Here is a 22,316-nt window from a genome sequence, read left to right as displayed (position 1 = left end):
TGGCTCAAGTGTCAGCACGAGCTTTGAGTGAAAAAGCGCAGGGATAGTACCCAGGCCCTGAGTTCAAACCCCAGGACCAGCACAAAAACAAACAAAAACCAGTCTTTAACCAGGTGCTGGTGGGTCATGCCTGTAATCCTAGCTACTCAGGAGGCTGAGATCTGAGGATCGTGGTTCAAATCCAGCCCAGGCAGGAAAGTTCGTGAGACTTTTTTTTTTTTTTTTTTTTTTTTTTGGGGTCCGGTTGTGAGGCCTGAACTCTAGGCCTGGGCGCTGTCCCTCAGCTCTTCAGCTCAAGGCTAGCGCTCTACCACTTGAGCCACAGCGCCACTTCCAGCTTTTTTCTTTTTGCTTATGTGGTGTTGAGGAATCGAACCCAGGGCCTCAGGCATGCAAGGCAAGCGCTCTACCACTGAGCCACCTTCCCAGCCCCTTGTGAGACTCTTATCTCCAATAAACCACTGGAAAACCAGAAGTGGGGTTGTGGCTTAAGCGGTCGAGCGTGCCTTGAGCTGAACAGCGCAGGGACAGCACCCAACCCAGAGTTCAAGCCCCACAACCAACCAAAAAAAAACAAAAACAAAAAAACCAGTCTTTCTCCATCTTTTTACAAATCTGCTCTCCACAATACCTTTGTGGGCATCCTGTCTGCTCCAAATGTACCTGATTATGAAATTTTGTAAAGTCTCAGATACTCTGGGTAGCTTAGGTACTGCAGTATACATGGGCTTTTGACACTAAAAGAGGAACATTTCTTTATCTTTCCTTTTTGAGAGAAGTTTCTTGATGTTGTCTACAGTGGTCTCAAACTCCTGAACTCCCAAGCAGCTGAGCTATACACATGTCACCAATGTGCCTATACCTAAAGGCACCTGAGCAAAAGACACGTGCCTTTTATTAACCCCAAATGGCTAATAAAAAGAGGTTAAGGATGACTGGCAGAAAGGAAAGCACTCACACACCTGTCTTGAAACCAGTGAGTTCCAGGAACAGCTTTTCCTTACCGTCTGGTTGAAAAGGGGCTCCTGGCTGGGCAGTCCACCGCAATGCAAGGGGCGGGGAAAGCCCTGGCCGTTGGAAGTCCCCACCTCTCGAGGAGGCTGTGCAGAACTGCTGCTCTGACTGTCCCCAGAGGAGACGCCACGGCGAGCCGGTGGCAGCGACTTCCCTCCGTTCTCCACCGGCGGCTGTTTCCTGCCGGGCCCCTCAGAGTCCCTTGAGCGTGTCCAAACGTGGCCACCACTACTCCGCCCAGCACGACTTCGTCTTTTCTCTCGTTTCTCATCCTCTCGGATCCAAAATTCCTCATCGGTGTCTCCGTCTTCACTAGGAAAATGTTTCATCATTGCTCGATGGAAACACCTCTCTAAATTATCAGACATCTTGGTATACTCTATAAGGAAGACACAAGGGTTGACCTCCAGGTAGTTTTGATAGGACACACACAAAAAACATTAAGTGCTTCTAAAAATAAGCAGTAGAAATGCCATTTGGCTACATTTCTGATTTAGTTCAACTTGGGAGCATATTAAATTATAGAGCTATGGATATAAGATGAAGACATGCTTCTGTCCATATTCTTCTGCCCAAGTCTGATTCTGTTGAGCTAAGCTAAAACAAATTACTAAGATTTGCTGAACCTGATTAAATTTTTTTGGTTTGGTTTGGTTTTTTGTGCCATCCTGGGGCTTGAACTCTGGGCCTGGGTATAGTCCATGAGCTTCTTTTTGCTCAAGCTTAGTGCTCTAACACTTGAGCCGCAGCTCCACTTCCAGCTTTTTGTGTTTAACTGGAGATTAGAGTCACATACTTTCCTGCTGGGGCTGGCTTCAAACCATGATCCTCAGATCTCAGCCTCCATCTGGGTAGCTAGGATTATGAGTCACCAATACCTGGCTCCTGAATTATTTATTTTTACTTTTTGAGACAAGGTCTTGTTATGTAGTCAAAGTTAGCCTTTCAAGAATGCCCAGCAGGGGGCTGGGAAGGTGGCTCAGTGGTAGAGTGCTTGCCTTGCATGCATAAGGCCCTGGGTTCAACTCCTCAGCACCACATACACAGAAAAAGCTGGAAGTGGCACTATGCCTCAAGTGGTAGAGCACTAGCCTAGAGCTGAAGAGCTGAGGATAGCGCCCAGCCCCAGAGGAAAAAAAAAAAGCCCAGTTTTCCAGCTTTGGCAGGGCGCTAGTGGCTCATGCCTATTATCCTAGCTACTCAGGAGGCTGAGATCTGAGGATTGTGTTTCAAAGCCAGCCCAGGCAGGAAAAGTCAGTGAGACTCTTATCTCCAACTAACCACCATAAAACCAGAAGTGGCACTGTGGCTCAAGTGGTAGAGTGCTCGCCTTGAGCTGAAGAGCTGAGGGACGGTGCCAAGCCCGAGGTCAAGCCCCACGACCAACCAAAAAAGAAAAAAAAAATGCCCAGCTTTGACCATATTATTTCTAGCAGTAATTTTGGGGGGGGGTGTATAAATTAATTTATTTCTCAATTGGGGATATGAGTCTCACAAACTTTCCTGCCTGGGCTGGTTTCAAACTGCCACATCTGTGATCCTCTGATCTCAGCCTCCTGAATAGGTGGGATTAGAAGCATGGGCCACTGGTTCCCAGCTGAAGGTATATTAATCTGATAGTAACAGGATTCAGCATGTCTTCATTCCTCACTTACCACTATTTTCCCCATTATATTTTCGACAATTCTTGAACATTGTCTTCATATCACTTATAAATTCTTCCTTGGTACAGTATATACCTCCATTCAATTTCTTCTCCATACTTGAAATATCCATGGGGATCTAACATAGAAGACATAATAGAACATCACTCAGCACTTCTGAAGCAAAGGTTTCATGCCATTACAAAATGCTTAAGAGAATGGTATATGTCCAATAATCTAATTTGTAAGAATGACAAACGAGAGTGGTAGAGCATCTGCAAGCAGCGCTGTGGCTCCAAGTGGTTAGAGCACTAGCCTTGAGCAAAAGAGCTCAGGGATGGTGCCTAGGTCCTGACTTCAAGCTCCACAATGACCACCCCCAGTAACAAAAAGACAAAAAACTGATGAGAGTGGCAGAGCACCAACCTAGCAAGCAAGCAAGCCACATGAACGAGACACCCAGTTCAAACCCCAGTACCACCAGGAGGGAAGAAAAAATTATAACAAAATGAACTCGAGGAGCATAGGTGTGTGTGGCTCGAGTGGTAGAGGGCCTGCCTACCAAGTCTAATCCCCAGTACCATTACCAGGAGTGACTCACACTTGTGATTCTAGCTACTCAGCAGGCTTTCATCTAAGTGATCAAGGCTCAAAGCCAGCACAGACAGACAAACCCTAGAGACTCCTATCTCTAGTTACCCAGAAATGGAGGGCATGGCTCAAGTGGTGGAGCTCCAGGTTTGAGCAAAGACATTTAAGTGAGAGAGCAAGTTCAAACCCCAGAAGAAAAGGAGGGAGGGAAAGAGGAAAGGAGGCACGGAGGGAGGGAGGGGGAAAGGAAAGAGACAAATAACAGAAGGGGCGGGGTTAAAGAGAATGCAAGCACGATGGGGGAGAGGGGGGAGAGGGGGGGGAGAGGGAGAGGGAGGGGGAGGGGAGGGGAAAAGGGAGGGGGAGGGGGAGAAGAAGGGGGAGAGGGAGAATGATAGATAAGCAAAAGAAAATTGCAGCAAAATACAGATACTAAATGAAGATTTCAAACATACCTTAATAATCTGGTAATAGTTAGGGGCATACGATTCATCTACAGGTTCCAGGAAGGGCCAGGAATCCTTGTGGGCCTTAACCACATCTAGAACTGAAAGAAACAAGAGAAAAGCAATCCATGCGCACTCACACAGGAGGTTCTCAGAATCAGAGCCTGGGTATGGAGGATGGGTCCTCACCTTTGTACATGGCAGTGAAGTCGTCATCTAACTCAAAGCTGTGAATTGTAAAACAACACATTAGCACTAATTCACCATCATCTCTTAGCAATAGAGAGATCATCAGATTTCCCCATCTCTACACTAATTCAAGTGACTCATCAGCACATTCCTTTCTCACTTCCGTGGGGACAGGAGGTTAGCAGGCTTTGAATGACCAATTCTCCTGCCTCAGTCTCCCTAGTGCTGGAGTTCCACACACGTGCCATCCTGCTTGGTTGGAAGTGAAAACAGAAGCAGTTAAGCTGTTTGCTGAGCATGGTGGGGAACGCTGTGATACCAGCCTTCAGGAGGCTGCGGCAGAAGGATCTCAAGTTCCAAGCCAGAAGGTTATGGAAAGATACTGCGAGGAGAGGCTAACCCCCCCCAAAATAAAAAATCCCCACTCTTCTAAACTAAAAAGATGTTCTCTGTACTTTCAAAATAATCAGATTCTTAGAAGTAATCCGATTCTAATGTCTTTAGTAACAGAGCTTTGTCGAGGAGGGTCCCTGTGCTTGTGGCAGAGCAGGGCAGGGGATCTGTGTGCGCGTGGGCGATGCGGGGGGCGGGGGGGGCTCCGTGGGTTTAACACCCACTCCTGTTCTTTGCGGTCCCTCCACGCTCCCACAGACAGGTCTGTGACAAGGCCTGCTGCCATTATTACTCACAGGTCCTTAGGCTTCTTCTCCTCCCTCATGGGAGAGCTGGGGTCCAGATGGGACAGTTCGGGGGGAAGCTCCTTGCCTTGAGCCAGTAGCCATGCCCGTTCTTCCCTGAGCTTTCTCCTCTTGGCACGATCTAGAGGGAACACGGACGTGATGGTGAGCACTGTGCTTGCAACCCTGCTCCTCCAGCCAGCTCCCCTTGGAGAAGCTCAGCATAATCCTTTGCACATGTCACTCTGAACGCGTCACTCCTTACACAAACTTGCCTTCCTTTCCTTCAGAAAGCTTATCAGCACCAGTGATACCTGACAATCATTCTCCATCTTCTTACCACCCTAATGGAAGCACCACAAAGTGATTTATTGTGTCATTACTGAATTCTGAACGGTGCTGGCACAGAATGGTTGCTCAGACAAAACTGTCACTGTAAAGAAAACTCTTGCATGGTTCCCTTTATCAATCAACTGAGGCCTGACTTACTCCCTACTTGGCCAAATAAATTGCAGGTCATTTAACTTTGGAAAACAAAAGGGAAGGGCCGGGCAGGGCAGACATACCAATCTCGCCTGTCTGTGGTTGTCTTGGGGCGACAGGCACAGGGCTGCGCAGCAAACCTTTGTGGGCTGGGAGCTGCGCCACTGGCCGGGGACTTGTACGTTCCCCTGAGCAAGCTTGACTGGGTGAGGGGTGAGCAAGCATTCCCCCCTGTGGTGAGACCCATACCTGTACCAGCACTTTTTCTGCACATGGTGACTGTGGATGTCAAGTAAAAGGATCCAAGGGGCTACAGTGTTGTACTGAAGAGTCTTCTACACTACATTCTAACCCCAGAACTCTTGGCACCCCCAGAGGCTAGCTAGTTCTACCAATACCCCAGGTTGTCATAAACAACTCTGCTGATTATAAGTAGAACCCTGGTTCGACTGGCACTAGTAAAGAAGCCAATTCGTGTGAAGAGGAAATGCCTCCCCCAACAATTCTAGCTGTTCCTGTGTACACTGCATTTCAGGAGCCTTAGACATGGAGTCTATGAAACAATGGGATACAAAAAGATGTTCCAACAGATCAGGGCTGCTTATCTGCTCAATTCCAATCCTGGTACTTAGGAACAGAGACTTATGTAATGTCCAAAGGCAATAACTACATTTCTGGGAGGAGGAGGGAGCTCAAGCCTGTAATCCTAGCTACTTGGAAAGTGGGGTTCAGGAGGACTGTGTTTGAGGCCAACTAAGGTGAAAGTCCTCATCTCAACAAACAAGCTCACCGTAGTTGTGTGCACCAGTCATCCCAGCCACACAGCAGGTACAGCTAGGAGGACTGTGGCTAAAATAATTAAAGCAGCCGGGTGCCAGTGGCTCACACCTATAATCCTAGCGACCCAGGAGGCTGAAATCTGAGAACTGTGGTTTGAAGCCAGCCCAGGTAGGAAAGTCTGTGAGATCCCCCCCCCCCTTCCCCCAGTCATGGGGCTTGAACTCTGGGCCTGGGCGCTGTCCCTCACCTCAGCTCTTCAGCTCAAGGCTAGTGCTCTACCACTTGAGCCACAGTGCCACTTCCGGCTTTTTCTGTGTATGTGGTGCTAAGGAATGGAACCCAGGGCCTCATGCATGCAAGGCAAGTGCTCTACCACTGAGCCACCTTCTTGGGCCCCCGTGAGATTCTTATCTCTAATTAAGCACCCACTAGCCTGAAATCACAGTGACTCAAAGATTAACGCACATGCAAACACACCTGCCTGGAAAGTGTGAGGCCCTGAGGTCAACCTCTCGTCCTGCCCGCCCGCCCGCCCCAAAAAGTATGGAGCAAATTATGATCAGTACTTCAGCATTTTCGGCTTTTTCATGTATGTGTATGACAGCAGGAGTCTGATCAGCAAAAGCTCAGATGAGCCATGAACTCCTGGCTTCATCTCCACCTGGATGTGGGTGGCCTCACCTCACGCGGATGCGTCTCATGACAGGGCAGGAAGGCTCACATACCTTCCACTGCCTTGACTTTTTCCTCTAATTCCCGCTTCCTCTCCTCCTTTAACATCTGCTCCTGCTCCTTCTTCTGCACAGCGAGAAGAATCTGACGCTCTTCTTCCTCCTCCTTGCGCTTCTGTTTCTCTATCCTGGCAAGTACAGGAGTCCCCTGTGAGGAGCCAAGGTGGTGTAGAGTCAATGGACCAAATGCGAAGCAGAGTGAAGATCCAAGTTATTGACTTCAACATCCTGCACTGACTAGTTAATGTACACAGGGGAGGACTTCAAAGGGCAAATAATGGCAATGCCATTTAAACAAATTGTATTTAACAAGGAAACCACTGATTTTTTTTTCTTTGTTGGTCATGGGGCTTGAACTCTGGGCCTGGGCGCTGTCCCTGAGCTCTTTAGCTCAAGGCAAGCACTCTACTACATGAAACACAGCACCACTTCCAGTTTTCTAGTGGTTGGTTAATTGGAGATAGAGCCTCACGGACTTTTCTGCCTGAGCTGGCTTTGAAACATGATCCTCAGATCTCAGCCTCCTGAGTAGCTAGGATAACAGGCGTGAGCCACCGGTGCCCAGCCTGGTTTGTTTTGGGGGTAAGGGGGTTGTTTTTTGTGGTTAAAGCAAGTTTAGAAGTAGATTTCTCAAAGTCACTTTACCACTTTAACCCTGATGTTAGAAGAGCTTGCAAAGTAAAACTCTAGAATAAACAGAGAGGAATAAAAATTAAAAACTATCACTGACTGTACACATAACATTGTACTCGTAAGCAGGCTGCACAGAACAAAGTCCTGAAACCACCATCTCCCTACAACCCAGGCAGGGAGATGATGATTAGGAACTGGCGTGCTTCTACACTTGGCAAAGGACAGTCACCTGGGAGACGCCATCGCCCTCCTAAATAAATGCCAGTGAGCCTCTTCCCAGCATCCCACCAGCAATCCTGTATCCCAGCCTGAATACGTATCATACACCAGATCACAGAGACCAAAGCAAGACAGCTGTACAGTGATTCCCAGACAATGTAAGACATCAAATGAAAGTGACAAAGAGGAAAACAGCTTTGTCAATGGAGTTACTTCGTTCTAACAAAACAAATGACCCCTTGCCTAATGCAGGAAGGTCCTGGGTTTGACCCCAGAACCACACATAAACAAGAACACCAGTTTCATACTGGACACAAAAGTAAGAGAAAAAAACTGGACATCTTAAATGACCACAATTTATTTAAATAACTTACAATGTATGTGTACATTTGTCGCCACAAATATTCTGAAATATCTGTGAGATATTCTTCCCTTCTTCCTTTACCATTACAGGGTATACGAAACAGAACGAGCATTTGTTTCGGGTCGTTTCTGGTTCTGGGGACCCAGCCTGGGTCAAGGGGCTCCGGAATGCTATACAACCACTCTACCCAGCTATCCCCCAAGATAAGCTTCTTTCCTGAGGAAATGCAAATCAATCACTTATGAACAGAAAAAATACCACTCAAGACCTAATCTCCAAACAAACAAAAGAATTGCCCCGAAGCGTTCCACATGCACCTAGCCACGCTCAGGTGCCGAGGGTGGACAGGAGGACAGACACTCAGGCCACACCGCAGCAACGCACACTTTTTGCAACAAAAACAAAGAGACACTGCAAATATGTAAAGAACTCTTAACAGACCCCCACTTGAAAACAAATATGCAACTCACAGAAGATAATAAACCACACAGGGTACAGAAATGTTCACTGAGATCTGTTTGTAATAAATGCATCCAAAAAGGGTCTGAAGCAAATGGGTAGCTGTAAATGGCAATGATTCCTCAATTATATATTACAAAGTTTTTTGATATTCTAAGTTTTCTTTTTTCTTTGTCAGTCCTGGGGCTTGAACTCAGGGCCTGGGCACTGTCCCTCAGCTCTTCAGCTGAAGGCTACCACAGTGCCACAGTGCCACTTCTGGTTTTCTGGTGGTTAATTGGAGATAAGAGTCTCAGGGACGTTCCTACCTGGGCTGGCTTTGAACCACAATCCTCAGATCTCAGCCTCCTGAGTAGCTAGGATGACAGGTGTGAGCCACCGGCGCCTAGCACCCATGAGACTCTTTTTTTTTTTTTTTTTTTGTCGGTCGTGGGGCTTGAACTCTGGGCCTAGGCGCTGTCCCTCAGCTCTTCAGCTCAAGGCGAGCGCTCTACCACTTGAGCTACAGCGCCACTTCCAACCCATGAGACTCTTATTTCCAATTAACCAAAAACCAGAAGTGGTGCTATAGCTCAAAGTGGAAGAGCTGAAAAGCTGAAGGACAGTGTCCAGGCCCAGAGTTCAAGTCCCATGACTGACAAAAGGAGGGGGAGAATGGCAAGGAAGGACTCTAGATGCATTTGGTGATAGGGTGGTTGCCTCAAAGGCTCTGGGTTCAATTCTCAGTGTAGTCACAAAAACATACATAACAACAAGGTGCTATGTGATGTTTTAGTATACGTAGATATATTCTGTCATCAGGTTAAATGTAACTATCTTCTTAGACATTTATCATTCATGGCCAATAGCAAAAGCAAAAAAAATTCTTTTTGACCGTATATGATATACAAACCCTAGCTGCAGTCACTATACCATACCATAGCAAACCAGAATTTTTTTACTTCTATTTAATGAATGTTCTTCGATTAAGAGGCAGCCCGGCTAGGTTATCATTTAAAAAGGGTATGTATGAAGTAATATGTAATGGTCCCATGTAAAAAGCCGGTTGCAAATGGAACAGGGATTGGTGTTTAAATGCTCTATAAGAAAAAGTCCTTCTAGGGGCTGGGAAGGTGGCTCAGTGGTAGAGCGCGTGCCTTGCATGCTCGAGGCCCTGGGTTCGATTCCTCAGCACCACATAGGCAAAAAGAAAAAAGCCGGAAGTGGCGCTATGGCTCAAGTGGTAGAGCACTAGCCTTGAGCTGAAGAGCTGAGGGACAGCACCCAGGCCCTGAGTTCAGGCCCCACGACCGGACCCAAAAAAAAAAAAAAAAAGAAAGAAAAAGTCCTTCTAGAATCAAGAGGGTGTGTTAATGAGAGGCTAATTAGAAACATCATTGTGGAACCCTCTAAACGACTGTGAACTAAAACCTCTGTCAGGTTAATGCAGTGCTGGCTCCTCACTGCAAGATACCCTGCTGGTCCACTGGGCAGCCAGGACACCGAGACTCCTCCCCGCTTCCCACCTCCCTCCACCCCCACTCAGCACCCCTAATCCTCAGGCTCAGGGAGACCATGCCCCTTCACTGATCTTCCCTGTAGGAGTCACATTAAAAGATCTTCTGAGGCAGTGTAGTCCCTGGGTGGTCAATGCCTATGTGCTTAAAAGGCCTGAAAATTTATCTGCTCTGGAAGCTCATGTTATCATTAAGATTTCTCCAAAACATCTGATTCTTAAACAGATACTCAAGTATTGTTTGTGTTCCTACATACTGTGGTTCCTGTATTTCAAGCTAAATAGCAGAATTTTAAAAATAAACCCTACCAAAATAGAAGAAATGTCGCTGTCTGATGCTCAACGTCTGCTTGCAGCAGAATCTTCCAGGGTACTTAGGTTATGGGCAAATTGAACAAACAGCTGCCCCCATAGCAGTGTTCAAGGAGGTGTTGACTATCGAGGGAAAGGGGGAAAGGGAGGACCTAGCAAAAGAAACACGCCTGAGAACTCGGGCTGGTGCCACTGGCCCTTCACAAGCCAGTGGCCCTGATGGGAAGAGGAAACGAGGAGGTGGAAAGCAGGCCCTGCAGGATGGCCAACACAAAGGCAGTTAGACGGGCAGTCTCCTGGGAACAAGAAGCGGGCTGAGAAGCAATGGCCTTCTCAGCCTCTTCAGCTCACATCCCCCTGCTCTGCTCTCCTAGAGCTGCACCAGCCACCTAAATCCTTTCCCAGTCACCTCTCCACTTGGTCAATCTCAGTGAATGAAAAGATCAGAAGTTTCTCTCCCCACAGTGTGGCGCTAGATCAAAGTCATTTCACACCTCAAAGGTTATATCATGAAAGGAAAACACAGAACCATACAACTCCTTAGTCCTGGATGGTGCTTGGAAACTTTCTTAGTAATACCCATTTCTTACCCATTTTCTTCAGCTAACAATGTCCTTCAGACTCCCATCTGATACGCCTTCTACTCATATGACTGATTATAAACACAAAAAATTTCCTGCGTTTCAAGAGAACTGTCTTTGTTTATCTAAGCCCTTATGTCTTAGGGGAAATGTGAGCAACAGACTTTCTGACAAGGCCTTGTCACTTGGGCAATTCATCTCAGCAGAGAGACAGCATATCCATCCTATTCCAATTCACAGCCATTTCAGGCCCATACTGTACCAAATAGGGACCAACTGTGCACTCTCCTTTCTACTATTGTTTGAAATAAGACTGGTTGGTTCTCTGTAGGCGATCCTGGCTTCCAACTCAGGATTGTCTTGCCTCTGGCTCTGACAGACATCTACTACAACACCAGCTTTCTTTACTTTTCATTTTCTTTCACTGGCTCAATTTCCCAAAAGGTTGGTGAATGGTGACCAATCAAGACATTCCTTTATTCACTGGCCTACTTCTATTTATTCACTAGCTTCTTCCATTCCTACCATTCTCTAAGGAAACAATTTCTCCCCAAAGGTCATCTCTTCCATTCTAGATATTTCAAACAGCAAAAATTCTACTTCCTCTTGCTGTAACTACTATTTAGTACCACCAGTTTTTTCTTATAAAAGCATTTACTTAGGCTGGGCACCAGTGGCTCATGGCTATAATCCTACTCAGGAGGCTGAGACCTGAGGATTGTGGTTCAAAGCCAGCCCAGGCAGGAAAGTCCATGAAACTCTTATCTGCAATAGACCACCAGAAAACCAGAAGTGGTGCTGTGGCTTAGGTGGTAGAGTGCTTGCCTTGAGCTCAAGGGCTCAAGGACAATGCACAGGTCCAGAGTTCCACCCCCCAAAAAGCATTTACTGTATATGGAGTGAGCAGAGAGCATTCTTCCAAAAGCAAATGGCAACTTGCTTCTGTGCCTACTGAAGATATAAACAGGAGACTCTGGAGAGCCGTAATCTGCACTGTAACTACCAGTATCATACCTGCCCAGCTGCATGCACCACACACGGCTCTCTACCATGCTGTGTGCTTCCTTGCCACGGAGAGACTGCGCTCAGCTCTACCACACTCCCCGCCAACTACCAGAATCCAAGGTACCCCCAAGCCCAGGCCAAACACTGCCCAAATCCTTCCTTCTTTGCTTTGCATTCATAAACTTTTTACCTCTATTTTACAACTTAGCCACTCTGATCTATATTAGAGTATACGTGTGGATGTACCTATCACTCAAGGAGATGAGACTATGATATAACGATTTATTTCCATATTCTCTTTACAGAAATGGGCCTTACATGCAAAAATCCTTAATAAAGTTTTTGAGACTTAAATGAAGAAAAATAAGGAAGTGAAAACAAAAGCTAGGTGAAAGGGAGCTGCCCTTTCTCTGTCTCTCTGCTTGCACACACACTCACCTCTGGTCTGACGGAGTCCATGGACAGGTGGTCTGACATCCACCTAGGCTGCAACTCTGCCTTTGTGCGCTGTGGACGTTTTCCCTATAGTTAGAAGTGAGGAAAAGAAAGGGATAGACAGATTAGGGTGCTCTCAGCCACTGCCGCTGCCACCACCATTGCCACCGGTAGAAAAAGAACCACGGAGGCACAGAGGAAATCGCCAACGGTGACGATCTATCTGTAAGACGATCAGGACAACAAGTATTTAGCTATGCCAGGTTCTAAGCCAATAAATTGCTACTATCACTCTCGGTGGTACTGATTTGAGCTCAGGATCTTCAGCTTGGTAAGCAGGTTCTTTACCACTAGAGCCATGCCTCTTGCATTTTTTGTGCTGGCTATTTTTGAGATAAGGTCTTCCTTTTTGTGAGGGGACAGGCATGGACCATAATCCTGCTCTCCTTATGCTCCGGCCAGTAGTTAGGATGAGGGTGCACATTAACATAACCAGCTCAGTATATTAAACAAAACAGCCAAGAATTTCCCATGACAACCTTTACCAAAGAAAAAAATTAATATTAAGAACATTTTTCCGCTGAGCACTGATGGCTCATGCCTGATCCTAGCTACTCTGGAGGCTGAGATGTGAGGACTGCAGATACAAACAGGCTAGACAGAAAAGTCCCTATCAAAACCTCGAAGTGGCGCTGTGGCTCAAAGCGGTAGAGCACTAGCCTTGAGTAGAGGAGCTTGGGGACAGTGCCCAGGTCCTGGATTCAAGGCCCACGACCAAAAAAAAAAACCAGTACATGTCTAGACTCCACAAGTTCAAGGCCAGCTCTGGGTACCTTACCCAAATTTACACAAATGGTAAAGCTCTGTCTTACCACAGTAACAGCAGTTAAGAAGCTGGACACTAGTGGCTCATGCCTACAATCCTAGCTTCTCAGGAGGCTAAGATCTGAGGACTGTAGTTTGAAGCCAGTCCTGACAGCAAAGTCCATGAGACTCTCATCTCCAAAATAAACTACCAAAAAGCCAGAAGCAGAGCTATGGCTCAAGTGGCAGAATGCTAGTCTTGAGCAAAACACAAAACAAAACAAAACAAAACAAGTCAGGGACAGACAGTGCTCAGGCCCTGAGTTCAAGCTCCAGGACCAGCATCAGAAAAAAAAAAAAAAAAAAGGCAGCTGGAGGCAGAAAGCCTTTTTAAAGGTCAGTCAGCGGTCAGCGGCAGTGGGAAGAAGTGAGGGAGGGCAGCTGCCCAAGCAGAGCCCAGAATGAGTAAACGTGGGAAGAAGACGCAGCAAGGAGACATCAGAAAGCTCATCTGCGGAGAACACTGAGAAAACTGAGCAGCCCGAAAGCGACCACTCTGGGAAATCTCAAAGGAGGAGCTTCGGAGATGATCTACACCTAGGCGTCCACTCTAGCTGACACTGTATTAGCAGGTGCATGCAGCCTGTGGGGTTCTGGTGGATGAGCCCACGGCACCACCTTGTAGCCTGCTAGACAAGAGCCTTCAGTCAGATAGTCCAACAACTTCCACGAATGCAACAAATACAGAACACACTCTGGAATCCTGATCTTCCTTTCAAGAATTCTCAAGACTTCCTCAAGTTATAATGATGTAAGTCATCAAACAACAGAGTAACAGTAAGGAATAGTTCATATGGTTTAGGCACACTGCAAAGGGAAAGGGTCAGCAGTTTGGACACCTTTTCTGAGGGGGGGGGGGTGTCCTGTGTAAATTCAATCACAAGATCCAAAGTGTTGTGACCTTCTTCCTTTTCCGCAAAAGCTACCCCAGCAGTTTATAAGGTTCAAGACATTAAGAGAAGATCTCTTAAACTTTAAACACAGACTTAGCACAGAACTTTCCAAAGGAAAATCTCATCGATTTACCATGCTAATAGCACAAAAAGCCAACAGCAGTTTCACTCCAACACTGTGACATCACAGGAGAGTGACTAAGGAAGACCATCCTGTTCCCGGCACAGACGAGTGTCCTGACATACAATACTGTCACCTTTTGTGTACACAGTCTTCTTTAAGGGTCTAATGTTTAAGAGCTGTCCCAAACACAACTTTTAGACTAAATACTACTTTTTGTATCACTTTTTTTTTTTTTTGGTCAGTCCTGGGGCTTGAATTCTGGGCCTGGGCGCTGTCCCTCAGCTCTTCAGCTCAAGGCGAGCACTCTACCGCTTGAGCCACAGCGCCACTTCCGGTTTTCTAGTGGTTTATTGGAGATAAGAGTCTCATGGACTTTCCTGCCCGGGCTGGCTTTGAACTGTGATCCTCAGTTCTCAGCCTCCTGAGTAGCTAGGATTACAGGGCGTGAGCCACCAGCTCTCGGCCACTAACATTTTTTTTTTTTGGTCGGTCGTGGGGCTTGAACTCTGGGCCTGGGCGCTGTCCCTCAGCTCTTCAGCTCAAGGCGAGCGCTCTACCACTTGAGCTACAGCGCCACTTACAGTTTTCTGGTGGTTTATTGGAGATAGGAGTCTCACGGTCTCTCCTGCCCGGGCTGGCTTTGAACCGCGATCCTCAGATCTCAGCCTCCTGAGTAGCTAGGATTACAGGCGTGAGCCACCAGCGCCCGGCTTCGGCCACTAACATTTTTATATGCTCAAAGGCCTCACCTCCTTAATTCTCTCCAGTTTACTAACATACCTCCAGAGATGTATCAAATCTTCTGTCTTTATTTTATTAAGAAATGTGGGCTTACTTTCCAATTGAGATTCTTCATTAGGTACCCATCATCATCATCAAACAATGCACGAGACCCCATGCCTCCTAAGTGCTATGTACACTAACGTAAGTTCTTTTGTGTAATACCCACCAGACTTCCTATGAAGACAGCACACTGCAGGTGGCAAACGGACAAGAATCTCAGAAATATGACCTATCTTCTCCAAGGGATCAACAGAATAGGGTGGAACCATGATTCAGGTGTATCTGAAGAAAAGCTCCCAGTTCTTCACACTACTACCTGCATAAACCCTTTACCAGGAACCCCGTCTGTGCCTGCCTCCCCTTTGCACTGTTTAAAATGTTAGTTTAATGTTGTCTAATGTGAGCATCATATTCTTTTCTGCTAATGTTTCAACTGCTACATCTGACAGACATTTTTCATTGTTGCAACACAGAGCCAAGAGACGGTGGCTCACACCTATAATCTGAGCTGCTCAAGAGGCTGAGATCTGAGGATCATGGTTCCAAGCTAGTCCAGGCCAGAAAGTCTCTTGAGACTCTCCATCTTTATTTCACCACCAAAAAGCCAGAAGTAGAACTGTGGCTCAAAGTAGTAGAGCATTAGCCTTGAACAAAAAAACATCAGGGACAGCACTTGGGCCCTGAGTTCAAGCACCAGGACCATCATATATATATATATATGTGCATGTGCGTGTGCACACGCGCGCACACACACACACGCGCGCGCGCGCGCTCACACACACACACACACACACGGGGGGGGGGGGGGGGATGGCTCAGTTGGTAGAGCACCAGCCAATGAGTGAAAGCATCATTTAAATTAGGTCTTAGATAAAAGAAAAATGGACGGGGTGGGGGAGAGACCCACAGTCAAATAAAACAAAGAATTTTGAAATTATGTACTCTTCAAATAGTTATTACTCGCTAATCATAGGCTGTAAGACCCTATGGAGGGAAGGTTTCTGCAATTTGTTCACATAAACACCTATTAAACTTGCATCTGCTTTTCCAATTTCCTCTTTTTAGACAAAAGTTAACACCTCTTCATTTGAAATCCAATCATCTTTTACCATTTTATCTTAATTTCACAGGCAAGACTTTTAGAAGCATCTATTCATTATTTTACCTCTTCCTTCTTTTTTTCTTTTTTTGGTGCCAGTACTGGGACCTGAACTCAGGGCCTGGGCACTGTCCAGGAGAGTATCTTTTGCTTTCTTTACCACTTGAGCCACAGTGGCACTTCTGGCTTTTTCTAAGTAGTTTACTGAAAATAAGTGTGTCATGGACTGGCTTCAAACCTCGCTCCTCAGATCTCAACCTTCTGTGTAGCTAGGATTATAGGCCTAAGACACCAGTGCCAGGATTCCTCCCTCTAAAACAAAGTATTTTTTTTTTTTTTTTGGCCAATCCTGGGGCTTGAACTCAGGGCCTGGGCACTGTTGCGGAGCTTCATTTGCTCAAGGTTAGCTCTACTACTTGAGCCATAATGCCACTGCTAGCTTTTTCAGTATGTGGTACTGAGGAATTGAACTCAGGGCTTCATGCATGCTAGGCGAGCACTCTACCACTAAGCCACCTTCCCAGCCCCCAGGCTCCCCTTTTTTGAGGCTTGAATTCAGGGCCTGGGAGCTGTCTCTGAGCCTCTTTGTGCTCAAGACAAGCACTGTATAAGCCACAGCGCCACTTACGGTTTTTGAGTGGTTAATTGGAGATAAGAGTCTCATGGGGACTTTCCTGCTCCAGGCTGGCTTCAAATCATGATCCTCAGATCTCAGCCTCCTGAGTAGCTAGGATTATAGGCCTGAGCCACTGGCGCCCAGTTCCCCAGCCCTTTTTTTAAAAAATTCTTTTAATTATGTTCAACAGTTGTATAAGAGAGTTTCAATGTAACATGTGCATTTATGTATATGATACATCTTAAACAGCCACCCCCTTCTATCATCCCCCCCCAAAAAAAAAACTATCCGGCCCCTGCCCGTCAAGTTTCTTGGTTCCATTTTCATGCATACAGATTGAGTATTCACCCACATTTCTCTTTCCACTCATCTTGCTGTGAAAAGGCATTCAGCGTCCTGGTGAGGGACAGGAACGCGGGCCCTCGTGAAGGCAAGAGCATCACCCCAGCCTTCTCTGAGAAGACAGCTCGTGTCTCCTCCGGTTCCGGGTGTGTGTCCACAGGCCTATCGCTGTCCCTAGGAAGACATACCTTCTGGGCGATCATGTTGCAGATCTCAGGCAGAAAGTCCTCACTGAGGAGCTTGTAGAGCTGCCGCTCTCGGAGGGAGGACCGCTCTCGGAAACTCTCGGTGACCTGTCTCCACTCCTCTTCCGTCTGGCACAGAAGCCACCATGAGCCTTGACCAGGTCTGTGGGCCCCTAAAAATCAAGGGTGGTTCACTGTCATGATTTCCTACTTACTACCCTGCGGGGTCATGACTAAAAGGAGACAGTAGAGAACAGAGAAAGAGAGGGAGAGGGAGAAGGGCAGGGCGGGGGAGTAGCCATCCTGGGATATGCATTCAGAGGCTGGGCTCTGTCCCTGAGCTTTTTCTCTTTCCCTCAAAGCTAGTGCTCTACTACTTGAGATACAGCTCCACTTCCAGCTTTTTGGTGGTTAATTGGATATAAGAGGCTCACGGGCTTTCCTGACCATACTAACTTTCAACTAAGATCCTCAGATCTCAGCTTCCTGAGCAGCTAGAATTACAGGTGTAAGACACTGACACACATACCCCACATGTTTTGTTCTCTTATTTTTTGAGGTGAGATCTTGAGGCTGCTCTTGAGCTTCTGAGATCCTTAGCCTCCCAAGTGCTGGGATTGTGTGTGTGTGTGTGTGTGTGTGTGTGTGTGTGTGTGTGTGTGTGTGTGTGTGTGTGTGTGTGTGTGTGTGTGTGTGTGCGCGCACGCGTGCGTGTGTGTACACATGTATCACCAGGCCCAGATGATAATGTATACTTTTTACCTTCCTGTTATTGCGTACAACTAAAACAATGTGTAGAGAAAACACAAACCTAAATATTGTGGCTTTAATGAGCTTAATATCCAAGAAATGCTTAAATGTGTTTTCTTTTTAAAAAGTGTGAGTTTGAGCTTTTGCAGAAGTTTATGCTTTCACATCATTTATATTGTGATATTGTAAGCAATTTCCCACCCAAAATTTATGCTAGTTGGATAACAGAGTTAAAATCTAAGTAGGAAAGCAGTATGTCATAAAACACTGACGTTACAGAGAAGCTTCTTGTTCACCACATGTGAGGTTCCTGGACACTTGTGAGTAGCCTAGTGCTGGCATTAAACTGCGCGGACTGGGGGAGATGGGAACATGACGAAAAATGATGAACAAAACTGGGGGTGGGGGAGAAGGAGGGAGGGGGAGGAGGAGGGAGGGAGGGAGGGAAGATCTCTGCATGATTAAAAAAGAATCACTATCATAACAGACATGAATCAGGGGGAGTCTTAACACCCACAAGGGTCATTACCGTTTCTTGTCTGTGTCTCAGAGGCTAAGGAGTTTTCTTCTTGCTTTTCACTGAAACATAGGAAAATGATGTGGCATATTAAAAAATGTTTTAAAAAGGCAAGTGCAAAATTGCTTGATACTTTCCCCGGCATGTGGACTCCATATAGGAAGGGAAAGGAGTGCCCGTGAGGGGCAGCTGCTCAGCGGCAGTGCGGGGACACAGGTGCCGCAGCCTCAATACGGACGCAGGGAAACATTAACCTACGAAGCGTTGTTAACAGCTGTGTCCAGAGAGCCCTGGCACTCCACGTTCCCCTCCCCAGTTCAGGGCTACCCTAACCTTATCTACAACAAAGGCTATGAACCTGGGCTGGGAAGCTGGACTGCCTCTTCTCAAGATCTGTCAGCATGGGACCTCCCTCAGGAAAACTAACTTTCCTGAAATGGGGGCTGTTAATAGTTCCTAACTCACCAGGCACATCGGGTTAAATTACAAAATACACAACATCGTATCACAATGGCTAACCACATCCCGAAGACAAGAAGGAACTCTGGGTTCTTTGTTTTTTTGTAAGCATTCATAACAGGATAGTTTGCTGTAAGTCTGAAATGGAACTATTTGTAGCTATTAAAACCTGTATGTGGCTAGTAAATTTACATATTATAACTTAAATAAAATCTAAAATTGGCATTAAATTTTTTTTCTTTTTTTTTTTTTTGTTGAGAGACTGGGATGTGAATTCAGTACCTGAGGTTTTGCTCATTGTCTGGTGTTCTACCAATTGAGCCATACCTCCAACCCAAAACTTTAAAATATTTAAACACTGCTCCAGCTGCAAAGTTATTAAGATAAGAAATGCACCAGGAGAGCCAAGTAATGGTGGCTCACACCTGTAAATCCTAGCTACTCAGGAGGCTGAGATCTGAGGATCACGGTTCAAAGCCAGCCTAGACAGTAAAGTCCATGAGACACTTATCTCCAATTAACCACCAAAAAATTGGAGTTGTGACTCAAGTGGTAGAACACTAGCCTTCAGCACAGAAGTTTGGGGACAACATTCAGGCCCAGAGTTAATGCCACAGGACCCGCAAAAACAAAAAAATAAAAGGTGCCAGTAGAGGGCAGCATTAAGCTATGTGTGCTATGGGACTTTAATGGTTGGTACAGGGAAATGGAGAAGAGTAATTAAAACAGCTTCTGAATAGAGGCCAGATGCTGTATGAGCAGACAGGTGACTATAGGATATTTGTCAGAAACACAACTCCACTTTAGCCACATTTTTCACCATTTAAGAATACTGAGGCTGGGCCGGGCGCTGGTGGCTCACGCCTGTAATCCTAGCTACTCAGGAGGCTGAGATCTGAGGATCGCGGTTCAAAGCCAGCCCAGGCAGGAGAGACGGTGAGACTCCTATCTCCAATAAACCACCAGAAAACCGGAAGTGGTGCTGTAGCTCAAGTGGTAGAGCGCTCGCCTTGAGCTGAAGAGCTGAGGGACAGCGCCCAGGCCCAGAGTTCAAGCCCCACGACCGACAAAAAAAAAAAAAAAAAGAATACTGAGGCTGGGAAGGTGGCTCAGTGGAAGAGTGCTTGTCTGGCATGCATGAAAGCCCTGGGTTCAATTCCTCAGCACCTCATAAACAGAAAAAGTCAGAAGTGGCACTGAGGAGTGCTAGCCTTGAGCAAAAGAAGCTCAGGGACAGTGCCCAGGCTCTGAGTTCAAGCCACAGGACTGGCAAAAAGAAGAAAAGAAAGAAAAAAGAATACTAATGGAATTTAACAAAAATCAAATTCTGATTGACTCATCTACTAAATCCAAGTGCATTTAGACTGAGTTAGAATTTCTAAATTTAGTGCAAAGAAGCTGTGTACTTTGTTACTAGAAATTTTAAGAACAAGACCTCACAGATTTGTAATGATAGATCAGATCCTTTACTAAATGCAATTAAATTAAGAAAATATAAGCCAATCGCTGGTGACTCACACCTGTAATCCTAGCTACTAAGGGGAGGCTGAGATCTGAAAGTCACCATTTAAAGCCAGCCCATACAGGAAAGTCTGTGAGACTCATCTCCAATTAACTACCAGAAAACCAGAAGTGGTGCTGTGGCTCAAAGTGGTAGAGCGCTCGCCTTGAGCTGAAGAGCTGAGGGACAGTGCCCAGGCCCAGAGTTCAAGTCCCACAGCTGACAATAAATAAATAAACAAACAAATAAATAAATAAGGTTGGTTCCAGCCTGAAAAGACAGTGTCCACAGGCTTTCTTGCTTACCTCACTATTATCTCCTCTTGTAGTTTCTTCCGTTTTGGGGGCCTTCCTCTTCTTTTTCCTGTTTTTCCAGGAACACTTGAGACATTTTTTTGTTTTTCATTTTCCCTAAGAAATAGCACTGTTAAATAGAAATGTTCTAGCACAGAACTGATGAGTTGTGTAAGATTTTGTTACTAACAGTAATTTCTGGCCACACTTAAAAAAAACAATCATTTAGAAGAGGAAAAGGACAGATTATTATCCATTATTAAAATGTAGAACCCACAGAAAAATAACATTTTGCAATATTAATAGGGATATAAATAAATAATAAATAAATGCTAAATAATAAAAAATACTAGGTGCCAGTGGTTCACGCCTGTTATCCTAGCTACTCAGGAGGCTGAGTTCTGGGGATTGCATTTTGGAGCTACTATGGGCAGGAAAGTCTGTTAGACTTTTATCTCCAATTAACCACCAAAAAGATGGATATAGGACTTTGATTCAAGTGGTAGAGCACTAGCCTTAAGCAAAAAAGCTCAGGGAGAGCTCTCAGGCCCCTGATTCAAGCCTCAGGACTGGCACAAAGTAAAAATGAATGGGGAAAGACAGGGGAGAATGGAAGGGATGACAATTATACCCACAGTCTGATTTATGGAATTGAAGCCGTCTGTGTAACTATTAAAAATAAATTTTAAGCCGGGCGCTGGTGGCTCACGCCTGTAATCCTAGCTACTCAGGAGGCTGAGATCTGAGGATCGCGGTTCAAAGCCAGCCCGGGCAGGAGAGACCGTGAGACTCCTATCTCCAATAAACCACCAGAAAACCGGAAGTGGCGCTGTAGCTCAAGTGGTAGAGCGCTCGCCTTGAGCTGAAGAGCTGAGGGACAGCGCCCAGGCCCAGAGTTCAAGCCCCACAACCGACAAAAATAAATAAATAAATAAATAAATAAATAAATAAATAAATAAATAAATAAATTTAAAAACTAAGTCAGCTCTCCATCCAGGCCTAGAGCTCAAGCCCCACGACTGACAAAAAAAAAAAAAAAGAGATCTTTCATGCAATCGTTTCTAACATATTTATTTATAAGATTATGTCTTTGCTGCCTTGTATGTCCCTCCCCCATGGTACAACCCCTGCTTTCACTATATATGATGTTGTGTATATGTGGAGGGGAAGGGAAAAAGCAAATTGTTAAAACAGGGATACAGGAGGACCCACTGCAACAACGAGATGTACAAGTTGTTATGTCGAAAACGAACTTTACAACTTTGGTGGGGGGGGGGCTGGAGGGGTGGGAGGATACGAAGGGACTGGAAGGGGAAACAAAGGAGGAGGCTACAATGCTTGATAAGAAATGTGCTCATTATCTTACCCATGTAATTGTAACCCCTCTGTACAGTATTTTCACAATAAAAATATATTAAAAAAAAACAACAACAACTAAGTGAGCTCTAAAAGCTAACACCTCCTAACAAGAAGTACTGCTTCTAGCCGTAAGGAACTCCCCACAATAAACAGATAAATGACTAAGTCAAGGGCAGCCGTCGTCCTCAGGAAGCGTTCAGCCAGCCAGCTACAGGTCTGCCGCACTCTAACAGACAAGCGCTCACGCTGCGGAGAACAAAGTCCTGCTACCTAAGTCGAGTCTGTGGTGTGGTACTGCTACTCCCCAGCAATCTCACCAACGACTTCATACATTCTCCTTTTACCACAGCTTCTGGCAGAGACTTTGGAGCAATTCCTTTTTTTTTTTTTTTTTTTTTTGGGGGGGGGGTGCCAATCCTGGGGCTTGAGCTCAGGGCCCAGGCACTGTCCCTGAGCTTCTTTTGCCCAAGACTA

The 22,316-nt window shown here is 46.0% G+C and overlaps 1 protein-coding gene across 3 annotated transcripts in view; it reads right to left on the bottom strand.

Annotated features, from left to right (window-relative positions):
- The window catches only part of LOC138816388 (chromatin remodeling regulator CECR2-like), a 95,037-nt gene that overhangs the window by 9,294 nt on the left and 63,427 nt on the right, over positions 1–22,316 (bottom strand). For all 3 annotated transcript variants that reach the window (XM_070006094.1, XM_070006095.1, XM_070006093.1), the window contains 10 exons: positions 20,496–20,600; positions 18,243–18,292; positions 16,967–17,136; positions 12,061–12,144; positions 6,549–6,702; positions 4,573–4,702; positions 3,884–3,921; positions 3,704–3,795; positions 2,670–2,796; positions 1,005–1,393 (listed from right to left, as the gene is read on the bottom strand). In XM_070006094.1, coding sequence (XP_069862195.1) covers positions 1,005–1,393; positions 2,670–2,796; positions 3,704–3,795; positions 3,884–3,921; positions 4,573–4,702; positions 6,549–6,702; positions 12,061–12,144; positions 16,967–17,136; positions 18,243–18,292; positions 20,496–20,600 — 1,339 coding nt within the window. The remainder of the gene's footprint in view (positions 1–1,004; positions 1,394–2,669; positions 2,797–3,703; positions 3,796–3,883; positions 3,922–4,572; positions 4,703–6,548; positions 6,703–12,060; positions 12,145–16,966; positions 17,137–18,242; positions 18,293–20,495; positions 20,601–22,316) is intronic.

Source organism: Dipodomys merriami, unplaced genomic scaffold (assembly GCF_024711535.1).
Source record: "Dipodomys merriami isolate MVZ:Mamm:240054 unplaced genomic scaffold, mDipMer1.0.p SCAF_696, whole genome shotgun sequence".
Classification (NCBI taxonomy): domain Eukaryota; kingdom Metazoa; phylum Chordata; class Mammalia; order Rodentia; family Heteromyidae; genus Dipodomys; species Dipodomys merriami.
This window is presented reverse-complemented; position numbering and strand designations above follow the sequence as displayed.